The sequence below is a fragment of the Trichomycterus rosablanca genome, chromosome 5, assembly GCF_030014385.1.
Source record: "Trichomycterus rosablanca isolate fTriRos1 chromosome 5, fTriRos1.hap1, whole genome shotgun sequence".
NCBI lineage: Eukaryota > Metazoa > Chordata > Actinopteri > Siluriformes > Trichomycteridae > Trichomycterus > Trichomycterus rosablanca.
This window is the reverse complement of record NC_085992.1, coordinates 4,879,872-4,905,585: the sequence shown is the minus strand read 5'-3', so window position 1 is coordinate 4,905,585 and position 25,714 is coordinate 4,879,872. Positions and strand designations below refer to the sequence as shown.

Genomic DNA, 25,714 nt, shown 5'->3' with positions numbered 1-25,714 from the left:
GTATTTATGACATTTTTTCTTACACAACAAGCCAAGTACAACAAAAAAGAGCTTTTTCTTAATCCTATTTTGCTAAATACTGTACAAATATTTATTTTTTAATAATTTTGTCCATGCAGTTTGTGGAGGCAGATGTTGCAATTGTAATTCTCTGATTTTACGTCAGTGATACTTTTCATCTGTGTGCATTGAAGTGATGAATTTTAGACATTTTCTTAGAATTTAACTCAATTTCCTTGCTCGTATTGTTTTGGGGTTGCAAGAAAATGCACCGTAAGCTTTAAAATGAGTTTCTAAGCATGCATGTGTTGTAAGGACAATCAGCTTCCCTAAACATGCATCATGATCGCTAGTGTTTGTGTTGTACTTGTTTTGTATGTCTGTTTTATACTAAACTAAAGCTGTGATGATGTTAGCCTTGCTGAATGAGCTCTAGAGCTGGAAACGTTTAGAATTTTTCTAGAATTTTCCTAACCTACTCTCTAGATAAGTGGTGGGCAAACTACAGACCGTTAGGCTGTTTGATCCGGCCCGTTGAGCATCTACAAAATTGTCCTTAGAGCTTGCTTTTATTTCACCTTTTTTCTTCAATACCCTGCATTTCAGTTGATTCCACTAGTTTGCGTACTCCAAACACTAGCGACCTTCGTTAAAGTCGAGTCTATCGTCTATACACACAGACATTTCATTCTTTGATTGATAATTTATATTAGTTCACCCCTCACCCCTGCTACAGGCCCGGCCTGTCAAATGTTAAAACCCAGTGTGGCCCTTGAGCCAAAAAGTTTGTCCACCCCTGCTCTAGATACTGCATGTGTACTGGATGGAGAACAGTCAAACGGTTCATGAAGCAGTTGTGGGGCAGTCAAGAAATTCTACATTCGAAACAAAAAAGCACAAATGGATGTATTTTTTTCAGTAGGAAAGAATTATAGGTTACCATCTGTGTCGTGTGCATCCTAGTCTTATTAATCCAGTGGTAGAAAGTTGGATTAAATACAACCCCAAATCAGAAAATGTTGGGACAGCATGTAAACCTGAGATATTTCATGTTTTGTCTGGTCAACTTCATTTATTAATAAACATCCATTCCTGCATTTCAGGCCTGCAACACATTCCAAAAAAAGTTAGGACAGTAAAGCATTTACCACTTTGTAATGTTGCCGTTTCTTTTCACCACACTTACAAGACGTTTTGGCACCGAGGAGACCGAGTGATTTAGTGTTTCAGCTTTTATTTTGTCTCGTTCTTCCTGCAAACACGTCTAAAGATGTGCAACAGTACGGGGTCGCAATACGTTGGTGCATTTTTCGTTACAAAATTCTCCACACATTCTCTATTGGGGACAGGTCAGGACTGCAGGCAGGCCAGTCCAGTACCCATACCCTCTTCTTCCACAGCCATACCTTTGTAATGTGTTCAGCATGTGGTTTTGCATTGCAAATGCTGGACGTCCCTGGAAAAGACGGCGTCTTGAAGGCAGCACATGTTGCTCTAAGATCTCAATGTACTTTTATGCATTAATACTGCCATCACAGAAGTGTAAATGACCTTTGCCAAGGACACTAACACAGGCACATACCATGACAGACCCTTGGGTTCAAACTGTCTGCAATCAAATAAAAGTCAACGTAAATGTAAGGAACACTGCATTTTTATTTTATTTGCATTTTCCATACTGTCCCAACTTTTTCTGATTTGGGGTTGTAGTTGCTGGGTTCTATCAGTGAACTCTTGTACTAGCTGGACTAGATTTCATCTGATATACTTCATACTCACATTTGTGTTTTTCTGAAGGAAACATTGTACAGCCACATTATTTATATTTATAGATTTTTGTTTTCTTGAGCATGAAGTGGACACTGAATGTGTGAACGGCACTGTAGATGTTGTATAGAACACATATAGTAAAGAGCTGCTTAGGTGACGTTAATCAGTTCAGTTATTTTTAAATGTATTCATTATTTAACCCTTCAGGTGTGTGAAATTTAAATTTTACAGTCCCTTTTATTACCCTGCTCAGTGCTAACCAGGATACTCTTTCACTGATATTGCATTATACAGTTTGTATAATGTATTGCAGGTCTCGTGTCCCCGTTTAGTTACTTTAAAGAATCTGACTCTACATAATGTGTAATGCACTACCCAAATAACAGTAACAGTGTGTTACTTTGTTCTTCAGTCAGTATATTTTGTATAATGCACAATGTGCTATTTTTCCCGATCTTGAAAAACGGTATGTAGTGCCACCAAGGGAAATACACAGTTGTGATAGGGACTGGACCATCTCTAGGTTGTACAAGCGTAGAGTTTAATCATTTTGTTTGTGAGTATTGGTAGTATTGTTTGGGTATTTGGGTATTTAATCAGGATAAATAAAAGCAATTATAATAGAAATTATTTTTAAACCCTTTGATAATTGGTGCAAGTCATTGGAAATATTTCAGAAAGGCAACTGAATGTCCATTGGAGATTTATTATTAATTATCATTTATTTATGTATTAACTTCTGTATCCAAGTCATCCTGGACAAGTTTCTGTTATAAACAAGTTTTAAGTAAACAGATTTTGTGTTAAATTACAGGGGAAAAAGTGCCAAAATTGTTGTTTGTGATAATCAATCAGTGTTACATTAATGAATTAACAAGGTAAACTTGGTTTGGTTCAGTGTTAATGCAGAAATTGTACCATGTTTATGCTAACTGACTGTAAATCTGGATACTGAAATGTTTTTACTGATCGTGGCCAAGCCATCTTCATCTCAGGCTTCGATTGTAGAGCATTCATGCCACATTTCTGCCACCGCAAGGGGCACTAGGGGCAAATGCTGTTCGCAGTGTTAACCTGCATTACCTCAACTGCACTGAAAACCATGGATTTGTATTGGATTTATGCTGTAATGTGACTGATTTTTACTGTAGTATTGTTTAAGACTATTGTATCTTAATAGCAGACACTAACAGATCCGATAAATATTGTAAAATGACTTACCTGGTACAGCACTGCGTATCTAGGTCGAAGTACTAAACTGACTGTTAGTCTTATCGTCATATTAATGAATGTTAATTAAGTAAATGCACACATTGTACATGCTGATTTAAAGGAACAGTTTAGCCAAAATGTATAAAACTTTATCTCAGATGTAGTCAATCAGTCACACACTTTCCTTTTGTAGTTTTGCACTGAAGCTACAAGGCTAAAGAGCTATAAGTATGGAAATCAGTCCTGATCAGTCATGATACTTTCATTTAAACTTTGTGCTTAAATTATTTTGATTTTCCTAAAACTTTTCTGAAAGTTGTTATTGGATTTGCTTTGTTGGTTTCTGATGTTGTATGACAGTAACACCTAATAGGCATCATCAAAGAAATGAAAACAGTATAATGAAGCAAAAATCTGTTTTGTCCACAACCCCACTAGATCTTCAGTCAGGGAAGCTAAGATGCGCTTATAGTTGTATTGTTAGCACAGCTAACAATTCTTAATAACAATCCTTTCCTGCCTAACAAGTCCCTAAAGTTCATAGATTGCATCTTTAACAATACAGTTTGCTGCAGATGTTTTGTTTACATCTTGTTAGCTCACAAACTATGTATGTAATTTGTAGTTGACACATTTAGAAACAAACGTGTGTTTAAGATCAAATGTAAAGTCACCTTTTAGTCAGTACTGATTATGTGAGAACGAAAACCTTATGCATGAGAGCTTTATAGCTACAGGAATTCTGCTGTAATAACTGGATATTTAGATGATTAAAGAACAAAGACTAGCCATACAAATAAACCCACAATTATGATGCAAGTGGACTCATTTGACTCAGGAATCTAGCATAAGTATTTAAATAAGTGTAAGAAATATATGCTGTACTATGATGACTATGATGACTATCTATGATGCCTAGTAAAAACATTCAGGGTTGGAATCTGTCTGTTGGGTATGCTATGTGTACGGATGGTGTGGGATGGGGGCGAAGCCCAGTGAAGGATTGGCATCCTGTCCAGGCTGTGTTACTGCATTGTGCCAAAGTGATTTTGGGGAAACTGGACACATTACAACCCTGTCCAGCCCCACACATCCCTGCACGGTGCACAATCCAAACAGTGTCTAGGATTTAGCATTAAACTACTTCATTCAATATTAAGTACAGCCCTTAGTATTCTATCATTTCACACATAAATGTGTGCCAGAAGTCATTTTCATGACGATACAGAACAAGTTTGACTACATTTGTGCAAATGGAAAACACAGTTTATAGTGTCTAGATTGTTTGTTTTTTTTGGCCAACCTATTTTTTTAAATTGCTTTTGATTAAATCTGATTTAAATCCCAACACTAGCACTTCAACAATGTGATACCCTACTGCATTGTGGGTATTTCTGTTGACAATAGTGAATAAAATGAGCTATTTATACATTGTGTAGATTATGAATTTGTGTTGTTGAGTATTTGTTAATAGCTTTAATTGTTTTCTCTTACGTTTTTTGTACTGTATTAGAGGCAACTTTGAGCCACTTCATATAGTTTTATGACACAACAGCTTGTACATCTTAATAACGCAATATTTGTTCATTCTGTTACTGCTTTTAGTTGTATTTACTGCATTATGTTGCAGCTGTATGAACTGCTTCATTGTTTGTATGTTTTGAAGGCATAGATATAATTAATAAAGCCGTTTAAAAAACGATGACTGGTTAATATCAAAGACTTGCACAACAGCGCCGAATTATTACTGCTTTTAAAATATATATTTCATTTAATGACAGCAAAAAAGCCAACATTCATTTGTGCAACATATTAACACCTTCAACACAATTCTCTTGCAAAGACAGAAAGCTGAAAATATACCTCAAAATAAATACATAGTATTAGTAGGAGACTAAGTCATTTTAAGCATTTGCAAATGTCATTCAACAGACCTAATCCTCCAGGAAAACATAAAAATCAGAACACGACAAAAGCTGACAAACGCAATTTGTGTAGCTGCGAATGACGGGCATGTTATAACTGGAACAGAGTTTTAACTGATATAAATCTCAGTAATATCTCAATAATTTCACTATCCAGCTCTGCTTCCACAAACTGTGCATACATTACAGACGACATTAAGAGCACCAGTCACAGCCACATGTTCTTCTGAGTCTCTCACAACCTTAACAGGTTCTCCAGTCTTTCACTGTATTGAGTCATTAAGGACGTTCATCTGCTGCAACCTCAACACGTTAACAAGAAAGTGCATCACTCTTCCTGCGCTGCTCAGTGATTGGCCACAGCTGGAGTCTCTGCGTCCTCGTCCATCACCTGACTGCCAAAGCCGCTGTCAACGGTTGTGTCTAGGAGAGGAGGACATTCAGTCATTTATCTCATTTCATTTTCATCACTTTATCCTGGGACAGGGCACCAATCCGCAGGGTTTCAGCCATCGCCCCCTCTAACTTAGCTAATCATCATTGTTTGTTTATTAAAATTTTAACGTCATGTTTTTACACTTTTGGTTACATTCATGACAGAAATGGTAGTTACTCATTACACAAGATTCATCAGTTCACAAGTTTTAATGTCAAACACAGGCATGGACAATTTTGTATCTCCAATTCACCTCACTTGCACGTCTTTGGACAGTGGGAGGAAACCGGAGCACCCGGAGAAAACCCACGCAGACACTGGGAGAACATGCAAACTCCACACAGAAAGGACTTGGACCGCCCCACCTGGGGCTTGAACCCAGGACCTTCTTGCTGTGAGGCGACAGTGCTACCCAGTTAGCCACCGTGTCGTGTCGCCCTCTAATCATCATTGTAGACAAGTGCAATGAACCACTGCGTTACCCGAGCACCCACTATACATATTTATGTACATGTAAGTATAAATCTTTAAACTTTCTTTAAAAAACACTTGGGCTCATGACCCTGGGGCTCAGCACATCAGTAATCATCATGCTAGGCATCTGTGCTGCTTTATTATGCTTTTTCCACAGTAGTTTTATTTCTTTTATGCTGTTCTAGCATTTCAAATACTTATTTAACTCTGAAATTACATGTAGTTTTTAACATTTGTTCAATAACGACATTCTGTGATTCTTGTCAATATAGTGAATATAATCATATTTTTATTATGCTTAATAATTTGGATTAACTTTAAAATCTTACCAGCTAATTATTATTTATATAAATTTCAGAAAAAATGCTGAAATATTTTATTTTACTGGCACCAAAACGACACAAATCAATTCTGCATTTTATCTGGTATAAGAAGGCATAACTTTTAAAAGTGACTGACTGGCTGGTGAATGTGGTGTTGACCCAAGTAACACCACTCATGCTGTAAAATATGGTGGTGGTAGCATCATATTATAAGGATATTTTTTTTATTTACTACCATTGACTAACAGTTGTGTTAATGAACCAAGGCAACACTCGTTTAAAATAAAGAAAATAAATGTCCCTGAGTTCTAATTTTAATCCCATTAAACATCTTTGTGATTAAGTAGTATTTAGGTCTCGATTCACTATGCACAACATGACTATGCACAACAGTTTTTGCCATTTCTGTTTTATCCAGTTATTTTGCCAGGTTATTTAGACAGATTAACGGATTGTTGATGTCCTACTTTGTTCTTTATTTAGTGAGAAAGTGCCTATTCAAAAAATGGTTGTAAGTCCAGTAGTTATTGGTAGTAAAGCTTTATACCTGGGCTCTGCTTGTCCTCATTGAGCTGCTTGGATCTTAGAAGTCGGACACCTTCATTCAGTCCAAGAGACTGAAGAGCATCAACCAGCCCGTCTAATGGACCCCCACTTATCTGCAATAACATAACAAGCAAGGTAAGCACCACACCATCACAGTACAGCACAAAAATCTACTGTCTCTCCTGAAATTTAAATCAACTTTGATCATGTAGTTTATAATAAATATGATAAACCAAAGTAATAATGCATAGAATGAAGTGTTATGTATTTAATGCTGACTAATGTGAACAGCAAGCACCTCGGGATCTCTCTCTCACCTGGTAGTTTTCTAGAAGATTTTGGCATGGTGTGGGACTGTCTTGGTACAGGTGTGCCAGTGTGAGCATGCCCAGTTTCTCTGCCAGCTCTCTCCAGGGTACTTGCTTTTGGTTGAGGATTCCACACAGCTTGTTGAATGTCTCGCTGTCCAGAGACTGACCTGCTACTGCTGCTCACAGGTCAAAGACAACATAGGGTTAATACAGCCTATCATGTACAGACGCAAATCAATGTGTAAACATAAAGCACTGGTGCAAATGTACTGACCATCTTCAGTGCTCTTTTTGGTCTTCTTAGATGAATGGTGACTCGGCTTTGGACTCGACCTGCCATCCAACAGATCTTTGACCTGTTCATCAAGTCATCAATGTTAACACATTAGTGTTCAGTACGGTTCCACACACAAACACTTCCTCACACTGTACATACTGCTAATCTTACCTTTTGACAGTGGGCGAGGTCAAAGGGGGTGTGTCCAGCTGCTGATCTCTTGCGTGGATTAACTTTGCTTCTCTCAGATATCGAGAGTTCTTGTACGTGTTCGGCCATGTCTTTCTGGATCGGCTCTTCTCTGTCATCTTTCATGTCGCCGAGATCTTCTTCATCAGAGGAGGAGGAGAAAAGGAGTGGCTCGTCGTTCTCCAGCCTTCTATCAGCTCCTGAAAAAAGGAAGGTTTTTTATAATCATATATCGAAGTCAGAAGTGGTTTTTAAGTTCTATATATCCAGTGAGCACAGCAGGTGGCTTGGAAAACTAAATCTCTAGTCTCAGAGGTCCAGAATAACAATACCGTGGGTAATAAAGCTACCCCGAATCAGCTTTTAGGCAAATTCCCTCTTATAACCTTATAGCGGATTATCCCGCTGTGCGTCTACCATCACATACGTTTAAATATAAAACAAATTCATTTCGCTGCCTAGTTGCAACTAAGTGTAAAGAGATGCATGTAATTCTCATGAACTGACATCCAGTAAAGCAAATTGTCTGTTTCACCACTACTTTATCCTGGTCAGGGTTGCGGTGGGTCCGAATTCAGTGTCAGGAAACACCCTGGACAAGTCACCAGTCCATCACAGCGCAGACAACATATTGACGCTTACGGCAATTTTTAGTAGCTTAAGTTTACCCAGAAACGACCCTTGACACCCGGCCGGGGAATCAAACCCAGGTCCTTCCTGCTGTGAGGCAGAAATGCTACACAGGGCGTCTCTGTGCCACCTGTCATTACTCAATATGTGTAAATAAATACACTATATGCACTGAGTATGCACTGGAGTACTTGACTACGAAATTACCCAAAATGAGCATCACTAGCCTGAACACCCAATGTGCTTCCTCTCAAGTAAATTAAGATTCTAAAATGATCACTGGGGCAAAAGCTCTTACCTGCTGCTATAAGCATAGAACACAGGGGTGGAGAACCCAGACTGGCAGCCAGGTGAAGTGGACTGTTTCCTCCAAATGTGCAAGCATTTACATCAGCCTTCAGCTGCGAAAGAAACACAGAGTAAACCAGAGAGTCCAAATCAATCAGGATCTTTATCTTTTTGCTGTTCGTTTTTTATAGCACTTCTGCACTGTGTACGAGTGTTGGTTGATCATTATTTACATTAATTTAAATATTATTAAATTATTTATTAAATAAGTATTTTTATTAATAGGTCATGTGGGTGGCCGAGTGCTTTCTCTTTACCTCAGTGATGAGGGTGCAGGCCACTTTGAAGAGGTTCTCCCTAACAGCCATGTGAAGGGCAGTGCAGCCACTCTTCTGTTCGGGCATGTTGATCTTGGCGCCGGCCTCCACCAGCACACGCAGGCAGCGCTCTCCTCCTTTCCTCACAGCCAGGTGCAGTGGGTACATACCTGATCATCAATATGAGGAAAAGTCACAGATTAGCATGAGGCATCATCAAACGTAAAGTCCAGACACCAGAATGCAACTATAGTGAGTACTCTGGTCTTCTCCCAGCTCCCGAAATATGCAGAAAAGAGATTCAGATTGTACTAAGGTGGGAGTGAGTAGATAGTTTAGAAGTGTGTGTAATATGTATCATTTAGCCTGATGACAACTTTTTACGGTATATTATGTATACCATTTCTTTATTTTGTGTATTTTCTTATTTAGGAACCAGTAGCTCGATGCCCTGTTGCCTTGACGCATGTCAACTTACCTGAAAAGTCAGCAGTGTTAAGCAGATGTAAGTGGCGCTCTCCCAGCATGCTAAGCAAAATCTTCAGCACGGTCTCATCTCCTGTGTGAGCAGCGAGGTGCACTGCTGATCGTCCGTCTTGGTCCAACAGGCTGGGGTCTGCACCCACTTTCAGCAGGGCCTCCAGTAACCTGGGCTGCTTAGTGATCACAGCTAAATGCAGTGGCGTCTGGACAGGAGGGGCAAGAATTGGCATTAATTAGGAGGATTTCTTAAAAAAATTCCAAAATGACTCACAACACACTATTAACCTGTTTGAGTTTGTTTAACTCAAGTTTGTTTTGTATAACTTAATAGACAGTTCAATAAAAGTTGTAGAAAACAAACAAAACTAAGCATGAGCACTGTTATGCTAGGTCTGGGCAATATGACAATACATATGAGCACATGGGGTGCATCCCCACACACCTGAAAGAACAGAACAAAAATAGAACCCAATTTGCAAATGTCTAATCAAGGTAGAACCATACTGTGATTAAAAGCCACTAGAGATGTAACGATGTACCACAAGACAGTTAATAACCAATTCAAAAATTCCATGATTTAAATCGATTTGACATGTAAAATTAAACAATATTCACTTTAAACAGCAGAGGGCACTGGCGCTATTCACCTTGCCTGGTTTACGTCACTGCCGCTATACGCCTGGTTGCCAGATTCGGGGTTTTTCAGCCAAATTGGGCTTAATTCAAAATTGTTTTGCATAGTTTGTACCTACCTCAGAAATAAAAGACCATTCATTATTTGGATAAATAAATAAAGATAATCACAAATACAGTATTTTATTTTCCTTTTTCAAGAGAAATAATAAAAGGAAACTTTGTCATAATTTGTCTTCAATTACAGTTTTAAAAAATCGGGAAAAAATCGTATTGTGAACCCAGTATCGTGAAACACATCGCATCGTGGGTACAGTGTATCGTTAAATCCCTAAAAGTCACTAACAAAAAACGGGGGACGATTGCAAATGAATAAGCGGCCAAATTAATAGAAACAAAGCATCAAACGAAAGACACAAAAACATCCACAAGCCACAACGGAGAAAATAAATAGTAAAGTGATAAAGATATAAGTAATAAATGTCACAATATGACTACACTGGCTATCCACGACAAGGCCAGCTCTCAGAAACAAAAGGAAAGACAGGCAAGTGCCCGAAACCCCTACCACACCAATTTGACTGTGCATTACAGTAAATTAAATCATCCAGCACAAAACACATGCAAACCGTTCCACCACATACCAACAAAACATGACTAGAGTGTTATTTAAACCCGAATTTTAAACCCTGGGTCGAGTCACAAGCCAAAAACATGAAACAAATTTTAACAGGCACATAAACACTGAATACCATTACTTGAATACCAAACAGCCTTGTTATAAATTATTCTGGTATCTCCTTTACATTAGCAGCTGTAGAGCAGTGGTGGTGCCTACCTGTCTTAGGTGATTGGGCTTGTTGACAAATTTACACTGAGGTGTGTTCATGATGGTCTGAATGAGCAGATTGGCCACCGATGGCTGCTGGTGGATAATGGCCAAGTGTAAAGGCCTGCAACAGACACAAGGAGATTTACTACAACCTGATCCTGGTTTATCTGGTGTAGCTGTGTAGTGGATACAAGTCAGAACTGAAAACATGCATTAGGAAAATGTTCTAGTTAAGAAGAACAAACTCACGTGTCTCCATTCTCATCCTGCACACCACAGAGATGTCTCTGTATGGCCAGAAGGAAGCGAGCGTCTCCTGTGCTGCAGTACTCCAGCAGGGCTTTGGCGCTGTGCTTGGCGGCTGCAGTGGTGCGCTTCTGTAAAGCCGTGGCTGTAGCAGACACAACATGTCAGTGCATCCAAAAGCAGCACAGATCTCAAAACAATGCAAAGTGAAGCTTATAGCTGCTGTAAAACCGGTCTGTGGCTCACCAATCTGAAGCAGCTGTTGCTGTGCTGCTAAGCCGGTGGCCATCTCTGTGTTAGCGGGGTGATCCTGCGTTGTAGATCCTGACATCTGCATGCCTCCTCCGAATCCACCACATCCAGCGCCGAAGAAGCCAGATCCATCGACCTGATGGCTAAACTGAAAGTCTGCAAAGAAGACGGCGACTCAAAATGAGTTTACGACTTAAAATTGTTTAAAACAGTCCAAACTTTTTAACGGCTAAGCTTAACTATAGACTAAATGTCATATTTAAAGTAGAACATACTTCCTAATATTCCTCCTCCTGCTCCTCCAGAAGCTCCAAACCCCCCAGCTCCTCTGCCCAGGCCTCCTGATCCACCCTGCGGCCCACGCCAATTATCGTAGTGATGTGGAAGTGACTTCATCCTCTTCCTCTGAACTTCTTCTTTATCTGATAACAAACAGGATACAAAAGAATGACGTAGGAATAAAATGCATAAAAATAGTTCAGCGAATAGTTAATAGTTATTACTGGACTAACCTGTATACTGTGGGATGTAAGTAAACTGTTTGGGCTCGCTGCAGTCTCCACCCTTCTTCCTCTTGAGCTGCAGAAATACAGTGACGGGTCGCTCGATCTCTTTGTGGTACGGCGGCGTCTTAAATACTATAGCATACTGGGAGAGGGTGGAGACAAAGTCACATGTGCTGTCAGGCATGGATTAAACTCAAGTACTTTCCAATGGGATCATATAAAAATTACCCAACACTACAACTCGGTCACATGTGGAGTTGATTTATTCAATAACAAGTAAGACAGAAAGTCCAAAATATTTATTGCTTAATCATGATCTTAATCATGATCTTAAATAAACAGTCCTTAATAATATAATAGCTTAGAACTCTTGCATTGTCTGTGTTCTATTTAATGATATCAACTACTAAAGGTAATTTTACATATTTATTTTATTAGGAATTTTTACACACTTTGGTGTAAAACCATTCATGACAGGACAGGTAGTTACTGGTTACATATGATTCATCAGCTTTTAATGTCAAACACAGTCATGGACAATTTTGTATCTCCAATTCACCTCACTTGCACGTCTTTGTACTGTGGGAGGAAACTGGAGCTCCCGGAGAAAACCCACAGACATGGGGAGAACATGCAAACTCCACTCAGAAAGAACCCGGACCGCCCCACCTGGGAATCGAACCCAGGACCTAAGGCTAATTTTACACTGAAATAAGGTCTAATATGATATCTATTACATGTTATAATTAAAACTGACTCTTGATACAGTTTAGTGCCTTTTCAAATTCCCTAATAACAAAAATGCAATTTCTAAGACAATTAGAAGGTAACTGATGTTATGCTATTATAACTCGATAGATGTTATGACAGTGTAATAATGATAAAATGATAGTGTAATAATTCATTAGTGTATATTAAAATTCTTTTTACTACTTAAGTTCCTTCTGAACTGCAATTACTCACATTTAATGTTTGATTCAATCTGCTCACTCACACCTTTGGCCTACCACTGAGACACCAGGTTCAAATTCTAATAGCCATTTGATCAGACTGACAGCAGCCAACTGCAGACTTGTTTTAGTTCATGTATACAGAATTTGAACTTGGTGAATTTTTAAGCTTGTTTGGGTGCCTTGTGTTTCAGAAACATGCTCTGAATAAAGTACATTAAGCTCAAAACCACTTTGGTTGCAGCTAGTGTGTAACAGAGAGGACAAGGCTTTTGGCAGGGGGCTGTATATGATTATCCAATACATGTCATTTATCATTTAAAACCATGTGGGACGCAAATGTTTTTACTCACCTGTTTGTGAACATCAGTGGGAGAGAAATCCCCATACGCTTCCCAGCCTCCCTCATCATCGTCCTCGTAGAAACGGATCTCAATATCATCTGAAACAGACATGTAGAAGTATGTAAGTGACATACAATTGTGGGAATTACAGTTTCCCCACAGGATTCCCAGGTTGAGGTCAGAGGTTACACTCTTACCTTTTTGAACTTTGTCACACAGCAGGAAGATCTCGTCTCCTCCCATCACGGAGCCACAAGTCTTGTCCATGCGTGAAATCTTCAGATTGGATGCGTTGGGAGATTCTGGGAAGAAATCAAGCAATTAAGTGTATTAATTAATCCTCAGTATACAGGGAGGCAAGTGCAGCTTGGGTACCAGGATTATATCCAGAAAATTATTAGCTGGTTGTGGTTTAAACTCTGAAGGTCCCAAATTTATTGGGGCCACATTCTGTTGCATCACCTAGGATCCCCTAATTTGATCACTTGAATTGCTTTAGATGTAGCCTGAGAGGCATTTTAGTGCTATACAGATGTAAAAGCATCTGTCTTTCCAAGCCATATTTAACAAGCAATACCTTTCACAATATTTCACATGTGATCCATGACTGTACTTTTAATAATATAAAAAGGTTATGTAAAATCGCTTTTACTGGAAAACAGGACCAATTTAAGATTGCAGCAACTAGATTTCAGTCTGGCTAGTCAAAAACATACAATCCAGGGTATAATCCTACTAATAATAAGTGTAAGATCAAAATTTAAGTAGAAAAGGAAACATACTGCTGTCGTAGATGGGATTGGATATGACTGGTTTCAGAGCTCTGGTAAACCCTCCATTGCTGTCCTGAAGGTAAGCTGTAAACTTTAACCTCACTATGTTAAGATCCATGTTCTTGCCCAGCTCTTTTGCTTCCCGATTGATCGCCATCTCATCTGAATCTGTACAACACACAATAAAACAGTTTAGTAAACCAAGGCATGATGGACTCATGAAAAAACACTATGTATGCTAAATCGATCAATAATAAACCAATGAATGAATGTAACAACCAATATAAAATTCTACTACATATTTGGCTAAAATATACTGTATGTTCTTGCTTAATTTATATTAAAAAACAAGAAATGTTGAAAAGAAATATGCTCTCTGAGAATCAACCACCACTTGTGCAGGTGCCTTGTCCAACCAGATTGCATTTACATGTAAAGAGGGACCTCGTTGATCCTCTCCCTCAGGCACAGCCTGATCTTTTATTATTTAATAGCTACACAGTTAACAGAGCTTTATTAACACTAACAGTTTATTATCAGTTTATTAGTGCTTTGTTAACACTATCACCTTATTATCCACACAGAAAGGTCACTGGCGGCCCAGGGAATCGAACCCAGGCCCTTCTTGTTCTAAGGCAAAAGGTGGCAGAAAACACACAGTGGTTCCACAGGAACAGTATCTCACCAGTTAAATGGCATCCTGGCCCCTTCGTCCTCTTCTTCTCTTCTCTCAGTCTCTTCGCCAGCACCTCTACAACTCCTCTCTTGGTCACATGGAGAATCCCCAAATTGCTGAATCTGCAGGAAGAGGAAACAGTAAATAGGACATTTTAGCTGATACTGGTAGTTTTCCAGCATTGTCCTGCATTGTGAGGGATATTCAGCTCACTCACTGTGCTGTGAGGTCATTGGGGCCGATGTCTATGCTGCACGTCCCGTTCTCGTTACACTGCTTTCCCACAAGGCTGTGTGCATGGACGCGAGGGGGATCGATGTGTGTTACGAGCTGCACCTCAACTCGAGCATTACCCACATAGTTACACACCTGAGGAGGATCACAGGCTGCCTTAAGTCATTTTTTTTAAAAAGCAATTGATTCCATCTAGACAAATCACAAAGCTCATTAATTATTGCTCCTGTTTACAGACCCAATATAGGTACAGTTTTGCAATGGTAGGTGACTTGAATACTGTGCATTATGTAGTAAACGTGTGTATAATATAATCTATTTATGTGCCATGTAAGGGGTAAGATGACAAATGTTAGCTATGCTGCAGTATGAATGTATGAGTGTTTTCTTTCAGCCAATGGCGATTTAGGTGCTTTAATTTGGAAGAATGTTGATTCAAATACAAGCCACTGAGCTACCACTTTAGAAATGTATTGACCCTGAATTTATTAGATTGTAACCTGTGTTAATTATAGTTTTTGGGGTGCAGCAGTTGTGAGTTTGAATCTTAGCTCAGGTCCTGGCAGTAGTCTAACATCTAATATCTGCTGGGTGGGAGGGCCGGAGGGATTCCTCATCACTGCTGCAATTACAGCCTTTGCTGGCTCTGCTGGCGGCAGAACAGAGACGGTGGATAATGTGTGCAGTGTGTGACTCCACATATGTGATACTGATCCCTGTGTGAACCCGTCTCATACAGGTAAAAAGAAGCGGTTGGCAAATGGACACGTATTGTTGTAGGTTAGTGTTTGGGCGAATGTTAGGTACGACCCTTTTTGGCCAGGGTCTGCAGCAGTGAAGGAGAGAAATACCAAGGGGAAAAAGTGAAAATGCATACATGGAATTAAAAAAATATAAGTTACTTCTGGTAAATAAATACACATAAGTGTAATACACTTATAGATTTACTAGACAGATTTACGTTATAGTTATAGTTCTACAATAATAAAATGTAATATAAACACTAGACATAATTTTAAGCTGGCAGTTCATACTGTAATATCAGTACATATTGTGTGGACAGATTGGTTCACCTTAACAGTGGGATATGTTCTTCTGTTCCTTTCACTGGAGGCTCCTGGTAGACCCCCATGAGAGGGACCTTCACACTCATAACGAAAACGAAAGCCTCTCTGCCAACAAAAAACAAAGACATGAAGTTAAAGTTGTGTATTTACATTCTGATTAATAAGAATGTTCAGGAGTCAAATAAAGAACAACAGGAATTTCCCTCAGCATTGCTTTTTATCACATGAGTGTAAGAGCCACATGGTTTACTGCAAATGTGTTCTCTCATGGGAATAACACACTAATATCAATGTTCAATTACTAACATAGATTTAACCTACAGTTAAATCATCCAAATCCAAAATGGCTTTCTGTTTTCTACATGTGCGCTCTATATAGGGTACAATAGCTATACTAAATGCAGCCAGATAACAATTTGTGCTAATGATTTTAATAAAAGTGATTAATTTAATGTATTTATTTTTTATTGAGTGTTTAATTAATGTATTTATTTATTTCTCTTCATGAACCACTCTGTCCTGAATAAAGTTCTGGTAGATTTCTATGTCACTTATAAGTAATGAGTGATAATGAGCGAACTTAATTTATGTAAATTAAATTAAATAATTATGCATAATTAGTGCATAAATAAATGTAAAACTGATTATTCTGTAGGTTTTACACTCTCTGCATTTACTGAAGAAATTTTAGATTGTTAGTTTGATTGTTAGTTCATTAATTCTGAAATTTTCCCATTCAAAAGTTTATAGTAAATATTATTCATTTAACAGTGTGTTCTCTGAATAGCCATGACTTAAATATATAATTTAATTATAATATATATGGCTGATGGTGTGGTGAACATAAAATTCATATTATTATATACATATATCTTCTTCTTTCGGCTTTTTCCCTTTTTTCAGGGGTCGCCACAGCGAGTCATCCTCATGATCGCTCATTGATTTGGCACAATTTTTACGCCGGATGCCCTTCCTGACACAACCCTCCCTAATTTATCCGGGCTTGGGACCGGCACTACAATGCACTAGTGCATCTAGCGGCTAGGTATCTATAGGACAATTCAGTGTTTCCAATTAACCTGGTGGCATGTTTTTGGACTGTGGGAGGAAACCGGAGTACCCGGAGGAAACCCACGCGGACACGGGGAGAACATGCAAACTCCGCACAGAAAGGACCCGGACCGCCCCACCTGGGGATCGAACCCAGGACCTTCTTGTTGTGAGGCGACAGTGCTACCCACTAAGCCACCGTGCCGCCCTATTATATACATACATAAAATCCAAAATGTATCTGATCGACATGATTTATAGCCACTTACTTGTTTGGGCTCCTCAATTATCTGTAAGTAAGGTCCATGAGCTGAAATCCACAGAGATCATTTAATTAATTATCAGCTACATTTTATCCCAGACTTGAAATCACGTTTAACACACACGTTTTCAACCATCTGTACTCAATATCATTAACTTGCAGCACCATCGAATGCACTCTCATACAAACAAAAGGCACATGTGTTTATTTACCTGTTTCTGGAACATAAGGTTCATTCTTGATCTCAAACGAGGGCATTACGACAGGTTGAAAGTCCATCCCATACTACAAACATCACAGACACTTTTTCAGACCACATGTTATTTATTGTTCAATATGAACACATCTGTCATCTTTCAAAAAAGCAGTAACCACTTATAGACTAAAAATCTTGCAGTTTATTTATATACAAAATGAACCAATAATAAATACACAAAAACTGTATAAAATTAATTGTAATACAAAATTGACTGATCTAGTTTCTCTGGACATTCATTACAAAAAATTATTGTTTATTGTTTATGGTATAAAATGTGTTTTTCTTAAACTCAAAACAGGCAAATTTGTAGAAAAATTACAGTCACAGTTGATTTTATTTTTAGTTAATATAGAAGCAGTAGCTTACAAACAGTTTACATTTCATCTCAGCAGGTAAAATAGTAAAGCCAGAGAAAATAAAGTAGTTTCTTACAGAATCAAATATCTTCATCGGGAACTGGCTGTCGTCCATGCTGCAGTAAGACACAAACAGACTGAACAGTTAAACGTGCACTAGATTTAGAACACAAAACCCCCCAAACTTTTGAGCCCAGGTCATTCTGCTGATTCATATAAGCTGACTAAATGCTTATGCGACTCTTCCTCTAAACTCCCTTCTGCTTTTTTCCCATCACACTAACTCAAAACTCTGACACAGAAACAGAGTACAGAGTGTACCTGACAAACAAAATGGAGAGGAGCTTGCAGATTTATGAAGGCCCTAAATGAGGTTGGTTTCACTTTCAAAGGCAGAGCAAGACTGTGCTGTGGTGTCGTTCTCTCTCATTCTGTCTTTCCCTCCCCTTGTTTGCCTGCATTACTTCCAGGAAGTAGAGAAGTGAATAAACAAAGAGGAAAGCCCCGAGAATACCAGCTCTCTGCTGCGTCTGATGTCAGAAGCTGAGACACGTACGCATTGCTGTTGCCAGATTGGACAGAATTCTGCAAACTAGAGCTACCAACAGTAGGGGATTTGCCTGGACCAAATCTGTGATTTTGTATGGTTTGGGTAAGTTATAAAACAAACAGCATGTAACACATTAGTAGCAGTTACAGGGTTGGATAATAACAGAACCACTTTCATTTCATTTTTAGCAACTGCTTTATCCTGGTCTGGGACTTTGTTGGGTCCAGTCAGTCCAGAAACACTAGTTACAAGGCAGGAATACCATGGACAGGACGCCAATCCATCACAGGCCAAGCCACACACAGACCCAACCACAGACATAGCCAATCATACCTGGGCTGATAGTACTACTGAGATTTAAACCTGCACACCAAGTGTTTTGTCATAAAAGCTGAAAAACTGTGTACTAACTAAGGGCAAGAGTAGTAAAAGTCATGTTATGCCAAGTTCACACTACACGACTTTCCAAGTCATCAGGTCGCTGTACAGTTCACACTACACGACTGGATCTCTTGCAATCGGGAGTCTTTTAAGTCACGACTGATCGGTGATAGGGGGTTTCACACTACACCATCTATCACCAACTGGAATCACAGGCGAGCTTCTCTGGTCTCCCAAACTACGTTTTGTCACGAAAACAAACACAAGAAGTGACGAAAGGTTTAATGATACCACGTCCAAAAATGCACGTCAACAAGTAGCGAGCGATTAAAGTTTGTGCAGCGTAAAATCAAGGAGAAAAAATAAATGAATCTGAGTGGATTTGGCAACGCAAACAGCGTGGATTGTTCTGTAGTGAGTTGGAGGTTAATAAATATTTTTTGCAATGAAGCGTGGGTATTATGTTTTGTAGAGAACGATAAGGTCAGAAATACTGTAAACCTTGTGTGTATGCCGATGTATTCTATATTATTATTGAACTATATTATGCCCCTGTCCCACGTTTTACACTCCTCCCCTGCGTTTCCCCTCACCCCGTATCTTGCATTCTCATTGGCTATTCGACATAACACTCATTACCAGTCGGGCAACTCAGATCCAGATATCTGGCAAGCTAGACATCTCTCGTCGGTCAAATCAAGTTGTTAAGTAGTTCACACATAGCGATTGAGAGCCGAGTTTCGATCGCCGAGCGAACGCTGAGTTGCCCCCGAGCCAGCAAATATAGCGCCGGGCAGTCGCCCAACCAAAAATCAGTATATTCCAAACATAATTAAGTGATAAAAACATCTAAGCGCATCTATCACCCAATCTCAACAAAAACTGCACTGCAAAGGAAGTAAAAGTAACGTCACTATTTTCCACCAACTGTTCACAACAAGAGAGTCATAAATCACAAGGTCGAATAAGTGCTTTGCATTTAACAACCAACAAATAAGAGAGAAATTTTACAGGACCAGGTGCACCCTATGGTGAAAACACTGACATCTTCCCATGTTTCAGGGTAATAATGCATCCACAACTCCAACATTATTCATGAGTAACCAAGATGTACTCGAGCAACTTCCACCAACTTTTAACATCACTAAACCTAAGCAAAGGTTCTGGAATGCAGACTTAAATCTCTACCTCCCTCAAAAAACTGGTGAATGTTTTCCTTAAAGCATGTTTTTATTTCCAAACAGTTCTTTGAAAACCCCAATTTCATCCATAAACTCACAAGAAATTCCAAATTGCACCTAACTGACTAAACTTTCCAAATACCTTCACAAAGAAGAAGCTTTATCACTATGCTTAATTTCCCTAAACTTCTCAGTTGGGACTTTTGGTTCAAATTCAAGGTAATCCTGAAACAAACTCCAGTATTAATGATTAGCCCATTAACAGGATGTACTGAGAGGGAAAAAAAACTCCTGTTCAAATGTACATCTTACTAAATGCTAAATGAAAGACAGTGTCTGCAGTTGAATTAGTCACCTGTGAATTCAGAACTGTTTTTAAGTCAGTGAAGAGTACAGAGCGCAGCGGGGACGCCCCGATAACGTGCTGCCACTCTAACTATGTGCTGTAACAAATCCCCCAAATCAGTCAAAGTATCCATCATTACTAAAGTTTAAAAAAATTAACTTAAGAATTACTCATTTTTCAAGGTACCAATAAGAAATCTCTGATACTGTTTGAGCTTGAGTATACTAATCCACACCTGCTGACTTTTCCTCTAATTGCTTAGGTTTACTTTTGCAACTCAATATAAAGTTATTTAGACTGATCACATACTAATATTATCTTTCACAGTACAAAAGGGCTCATTACATGGTCTGATGGGTTTGTACATTATGTAAATCATATGCTGTGGCCTTTGCAGTCACCAAGATCTCAAACTGAACACCTATGAGAGATTATGGATCATCATTACGATAAAAGAATAGAATTGTAACCCTCCAGTTCAGGTCCTGTACAGTTAGAACACTCACAGAATCTGAAAATGCCATTTTGCTCTTCTACTTACTGAAGCACATGTTGTTTGTTAACTGTCCACATATATATATATATATATATATATATATTATATTGTTTATGCATTTTCTCCCCATTTTCTCCCTTTAAGTGCGTCCAATTGCCCGACTGTGTCATGCTTCCTCTCCACCAATGCTGATCCCTGCTCTGATTGAGGAGTACAAAACATTTTATCACCTGCACTTTGACGAGTGCAGTGCAGCTCAGCGTTGTGTACGGAGAGGACACACCCTGAGAGCACTCTTTTCTCATCTCTGTGCAGGCGCCATCAATCAGCCAGCAAAGGTCGTAATTGCACCAGTCATGGGACAGGACCCCATCCGGCTTAGTACCGCCCATATCTGAACAACAGGCCAATCGTTGTTCATGTGGCAACTCAGCCTTAGCCGGTAGGCAGACCTGAGATTCGATACGATGTATTCGAGATCTCAGCGCTGGTCCCAGCGTGTGTTTTTACTGCTGCGGCACCTGAGCGGCAACTGTCCTTATTTAAATAATAATGAATAAATACATGTGATAAATATTTAATAAGGAGCTCAGAGTCCAAAACACCATTTAATGTAAAGTGACCAATATGATGGTTTGTTATGTTTAGTTGAGAAAGTTTCATACAAACCTTGATTCCTGAATAATTTGGGACAATGTGTAAAATACAAATAAAGCGTAAGTAGTTGTAATTAAACAACACCAGTACAAAGACAAGTTATTCAATGTTTTAACTGATCAAATAATATGGAAAATATAATTTCCAAATCAAATATTAATTCTGAAATTTATACCTACAACAGATTGTGTTGTGCAATGTTAAAAACACCTAAAACAGATGATGAAATCATGCTTTGGTATAAAAGAAGTTTCCAGGAAAGCCCTAGTCATTTATTACCAAAGATGGGTCAAGGCTCACCACTTTTGCCAAAAATGCATTAACAAACTATCCAACCCTTAAAAATACTCTTTCTCAAGATGCAATTACAAACACTTTACAATGCATAATATAATAATCAACTAGTCCATCTGTAAGGGTTCCATTATCATATATACACATTTATGAGCCATACATGATACCTAGTAGGTTATATGTGTTTGTCAGGGTTGTCCATGCCAAGCCACATTCTGCATGTGCTATAAAAGCTTGGCTCCACAATTAGAAAATGCAGATGCTAGCCTGGCCTGCCTGAAATCCAAACCAGTGATCTTTTTAAAAGATGTGGCATAATGACCTGAACAATTCTGCAGCCAAAGCCATGCATAACGGAAACTGGGTTAAAAGATGTCTTTAAGTCCTCAAACAAATATTAAGTGTTTTAAAAGTAAAGGTTGTGTACATCCAAGACTAACATGCTTTCATCCTGACAAAGATGTTGCAGGCATTGATGTATATTATAAAAATTAAGCTTAAAACATAAACCATTAGATATCATGTTTATGTGCTGCTTTTAATTTTATGTCACCAAAAATGCTTTATAATAATAAACATATTATTCTGCATTCTTAATGTCTGTGTGTATTTCATTTTAGGCACATGACTGATTCTTTAACTTACATTAGTATATTTTTTTGCTATAAGCTCTTCCTACATATATATTAGGGGATGCCACAGTGGCACAGTTTTGCCGCCAAATTCCCTTTCTTACCAAACCCTCCTATTTTTAATCAGGCTTGGAACCAGTACTGACAAGTGCACCATTCCAATGCCTAGGCTGTTTCAGCCCATCCCCGCGGCACTAGCAAATCATGTATGTGCAGATACCTGGCCAGCCTGGGTTCGAATCTCAAATGCGTGGGGGAAGGGGGGGGGGATGCTACTAGCATAAGATGGACAAGTCTGTGAGAGGGCTCCCAGCTAAACGTACAGCAGAGGATGAGTCTTAACCAACTCAATAAATGCAATAAATGCAGATACATACTGCAAGTGACTTGTAATAATTCCACTGTAAAGGTGATTTGTCACTTTCTTTTGCATACACAGTTTTGTATAGTTTACAATAAAAAAATAAATTCCAGTGGAGTTAGGAAGCAAAAGACATGTACATGTTTGTCGGAGTGGGGGGAGTCGCTCAAAAAGGTTTGGGAACCACTGCAATAGTGGCCCACCTGCATTAAAGTAATATCTCTTAATTACAGGAGTACATGCAACACATTTTTCCAATGAAAAAGGACCCATACAGATGAATGAAGCCTTTTCCAAAAAGTACAAGGCCCTGGTACCTAATCCTACCCACAAAAGTGCAATGAGGCTGGTTGATATGAAAACCTGTTATTACAACAGATTTTTGTGGATAAGCGCCAGTGGTGTGCACACTTCTATTTACTACTTAAGCCTAAATTCATAATGGAAACTGCGAATTATCATTTAAAAATAAAGAACTGCCTAAAATAAGTAATCTGCAACAATCAAAACAGTACAGAGTCGTGATTTGTAACTGTACTACTAGAGTATTGAAATCTGTGTGTGACATCCTGTAGTTTAATAGATTCTAGGTTCTAACCAGTGTCATATTTGCAAAAAGTAAACAAGTCTAACTATCTTTCTTATGTCGTTACATGTAAAGGAAGCTGATGTAATTAAAGAACATACCTTAGAGCCCCGGCCATGCTGTGAGCTGCTAAACAATCATCCATAAAGAGCTGTAAGAAATTCACATAAAGGTAAAATGTTGAAGCCTCTTATTGCATTTAGTGAATGTAATTCCCCATCTTCCCACAAATAAGTCACAAAGGCATGGTGTGTTAAGTCCAAGAAGTACAGCAGACTTTTTGAGGGAATTTCCAAACTCCCCACACCTAACAACTATCATAACAGCGTGACAAGGCGCTGGGTAAATACTTTATACATACCTATCATATACACACTTATATAATCTTTTATAGATGCTAACAAGAACCAGGCATTAAAACTGTTCGTTACATATTATTTCACGTCTTTACCTGCTTGCTGGTTTATAGAAACACAAGAATCATTTTTCCACACTATATTATTTACATTTAAAACTGAATATAATATTGTACTAAAGAGTATGCCAAACAGTTTGCATATTCCTTCAAGTACAGATTTTCTTAAATTATAGTAGCATAAACTGCAATGTCTGCTGGTCAAATACAGCTGTTTTGGGGGGTACACCTGAAAACCAAAGATCAGATATCTATCTACCTTAAGTTGAATGTTAAATACTGGTTTAACAAACCATTTTCTATTATTAAGCAAAACTGATTTTGGTCCACCTGAGAGGCCAATACACTGGCCCCAAAGAGCAAAACACTTCTGTTCTTCTGAATCATTTGGTTACATAAAGTCCCCTTCAGCTCTTTCTCAAATGAGTACTCTAGAAAAATCCCCGAGTCCTTTTGACACCCATGGTATTGCGTCCAAGTTTTGTGTTTAACTACTCATTATTTTGCAAAAAAAAAAAAAGAAAAAAAAAAAAAGAATAAAGAATACATGGCATGCATTTCAAATGCATCAAAATAAAATGTATAAAATAATCAAAATAAATAAAAAATAAATGCATGGTGGTGCATTGATGCAACTGTCTGACTGTCTGAGTTCTGTTTAAGCAATATCATATCAGTACATAAATGTTTTAGTAGTTTAGTTTTATATCTACACAGACTATTAGTAAGAAAGTGTTGTGCAATAGGACATTTTCTGAACTGTGAAAGTGAATCTGTTTAAAATCTAATTAGTTTTTCTTGACATATACAAAACATAAAACATATTCATAATATTCAGCACAGTAGTACGCAGATCGAGACGTAGCCTAGGTCAAATGGTCAAAAAATGTGAAGAAATACTCACCTGTAATATTAAAATATGAATATAATAGGAATATTTTGCTAAAATGTACTATTGAGAAAATTGTACTTGATTGTATGACAATTGATTATATGGTTTATATGAATTTAATTCCTATTATTGTTATTATTGTGTTATTACAACATATGCCAACTGTATTGTTCGAGCCAACATGCAAAAACATAAAAAATAAAGCAAATACAGAAAATACTACAGTAAATAAAGCAGTACAAATAACAGTCTAAACAGTTAAAATATTATATTATTTTATTATTATATATAATAAAAATACAAAACTACAGATATTTCAGAAGTGAACACAGCTCTTACCTGTGTAATAACCCAATAACTCCCTGCACGATGTAAGAAACAAACCGAAGTGTATAAAAGGTGTATAAGTTATAAAAGCTGATGTGTTTCAGTCATTGTAAGTAGATGTAGATGCAGGAGTGTAAACGCTGTGTACAGATTCAGTGACAGAGGCTCGGTTGTACTGATTCACTGCGGCAGCCATCAGTGCTGGAAAGCCCCGGGCTGAGGGGAAATTCCGAAACCACGTGATTTTTAGAGGCCGTTTGATTGGTTTAAGAAAATAGCCTCATTTGCATAATGTTCCAATTTTAAGTCTGGACGGTAAAAACACTTCATGTAATTCAGCATTTTTGTCTGTTTTTACTTTCTTTTCATGAACCATCTATTAAAATTAAGCTTAACATTAATACAAGTATTCAAACAGTTGTAGCCTAGTGGACTAGTAAATAAAAGGTCAATGGTTAAGGTACTAGACTAGTAATCAAAAGGTCGCGGGTTAAGGTACTGGACTAGTAATCAAAAGGTCGCGGGTTAAGGTACTAGACTAGTAATCAAAAGGTCACGGGTTAAGGTACTGGACTACTAATCAAAAGGTTGCAGGTTAAGGTACTGGACTAGTAATCAAAAGGTTGCAGGTTAAGGTACTGGACTAGTAATCAAAAGGTTGCAGCTTAAGGTACTGGACTAGTAATCAAAAGGTTGCAGGTTAAGGTACTAGACTAGTAATCAAAAGGTTGCATGTTGAGGTACTGGACTAGTAATCAAAAGGTACTGGACTAGTAATCAAAAGGTCACGGGTTAAGGTACTGAACTAGTAATCAAAAGGTACTGGACTAGTAATCAAAAGGTTGCAGGTTAAGGTACTGGACTAGTAATCAAAAGGTTGCGGGTTAAGGTAGTGGACTAGTAATCAAAAGGTTGCAGGTTAAGGTACTGGACTAGTAATCAGAAGGTTGCAGGTTAAGGTACTGGACTAGTAAT

General features: G+C 38.3%; 1 protein-coding gene across 2 annotated transcripts; it reads right to left on the bottom strand.

The window, feature by feature from the left end:
* Positions 1-4,769: 4,769 nt before the first annotated feature.
* Positions 4,770-24,928, bottom strand: nfkb2 (nuclear factor of kappa light polypeptide gene enhancer in B-cells 2 (p49/p100)). 2 transcript variants are annotated; one of them, XM_062995549.1, is made up of 24 exons: positions 24,752-24,928; positions 23,207-23,256; positions 17,698-17,737; positions 17,219-17,291; positions 17,014-17,054; positions 15,701-15,799; positions 14,611-14,762; positions 14,403-14,515; positions 13,727-13,885; positions 13,142-13,246; positions 12,954-13,042; positions 11,657-11,792; positions 11,420-11,566; positions 11,139-11,300; positions 10,896-11,037; positions 10,653-10,767; positions 9,177-9,384; positions 8,699-8,868; positions 8,392-8,494; positions 7,446-7,663; positions 7,272-7,353; positions 7,004-7,173; positions 6,688-6,799; positions 4,770-5,330 (listed from the first exon to the last, which is right to left on the bottom strand). In XM_062995549.1, exons 2-24 carry the CDS (start codon positions 23,248-23,250, stop codon positions 5,254-5,256), a joined length of 2,757 nt encoding a protein of 918 aa, XP_062851619.1. In that variant the 5' UTR covers positions 23,251-23,256; positions 24,752-24,928; the 3' UTR covers positions 4,770-5,253. The 2 variants fall into 2 exon arrangements, with proteins under 2 accessions (XP_062851619.1, XP_062851620.1); XM_062995550.1 differs by lacking the exons at positions 23,207-23,256; positions 24,752-24,928 and adding an exon at positions 17,943-18,138.
* Positions 24,929-25,714: the final 786 nt, after the last annotated feature.

Coding starts and splice junctions, on each gene's coding strand:
- nfkb2 (XM_062995549.1), bottom strand. CDS start 23,250: ATGGATGATTGTTTAGCAGCTCACAGCATGGCCGGGGCTCTAAG. Junction 17,055..17,218: donor ACCTTATGTTCCAGAAACAG/GTAAATAAACAC, acceptor TGTGGATTTCAG/CTCATGGACCTTACTTACAG. Junction 11,301..11,419: donor AGGAGGAGGAATATTAGGAA/GTATGTTCTACT, acceptor TCTTCTTTGCAG/ACTTTCAGTTTAGCCATCAG.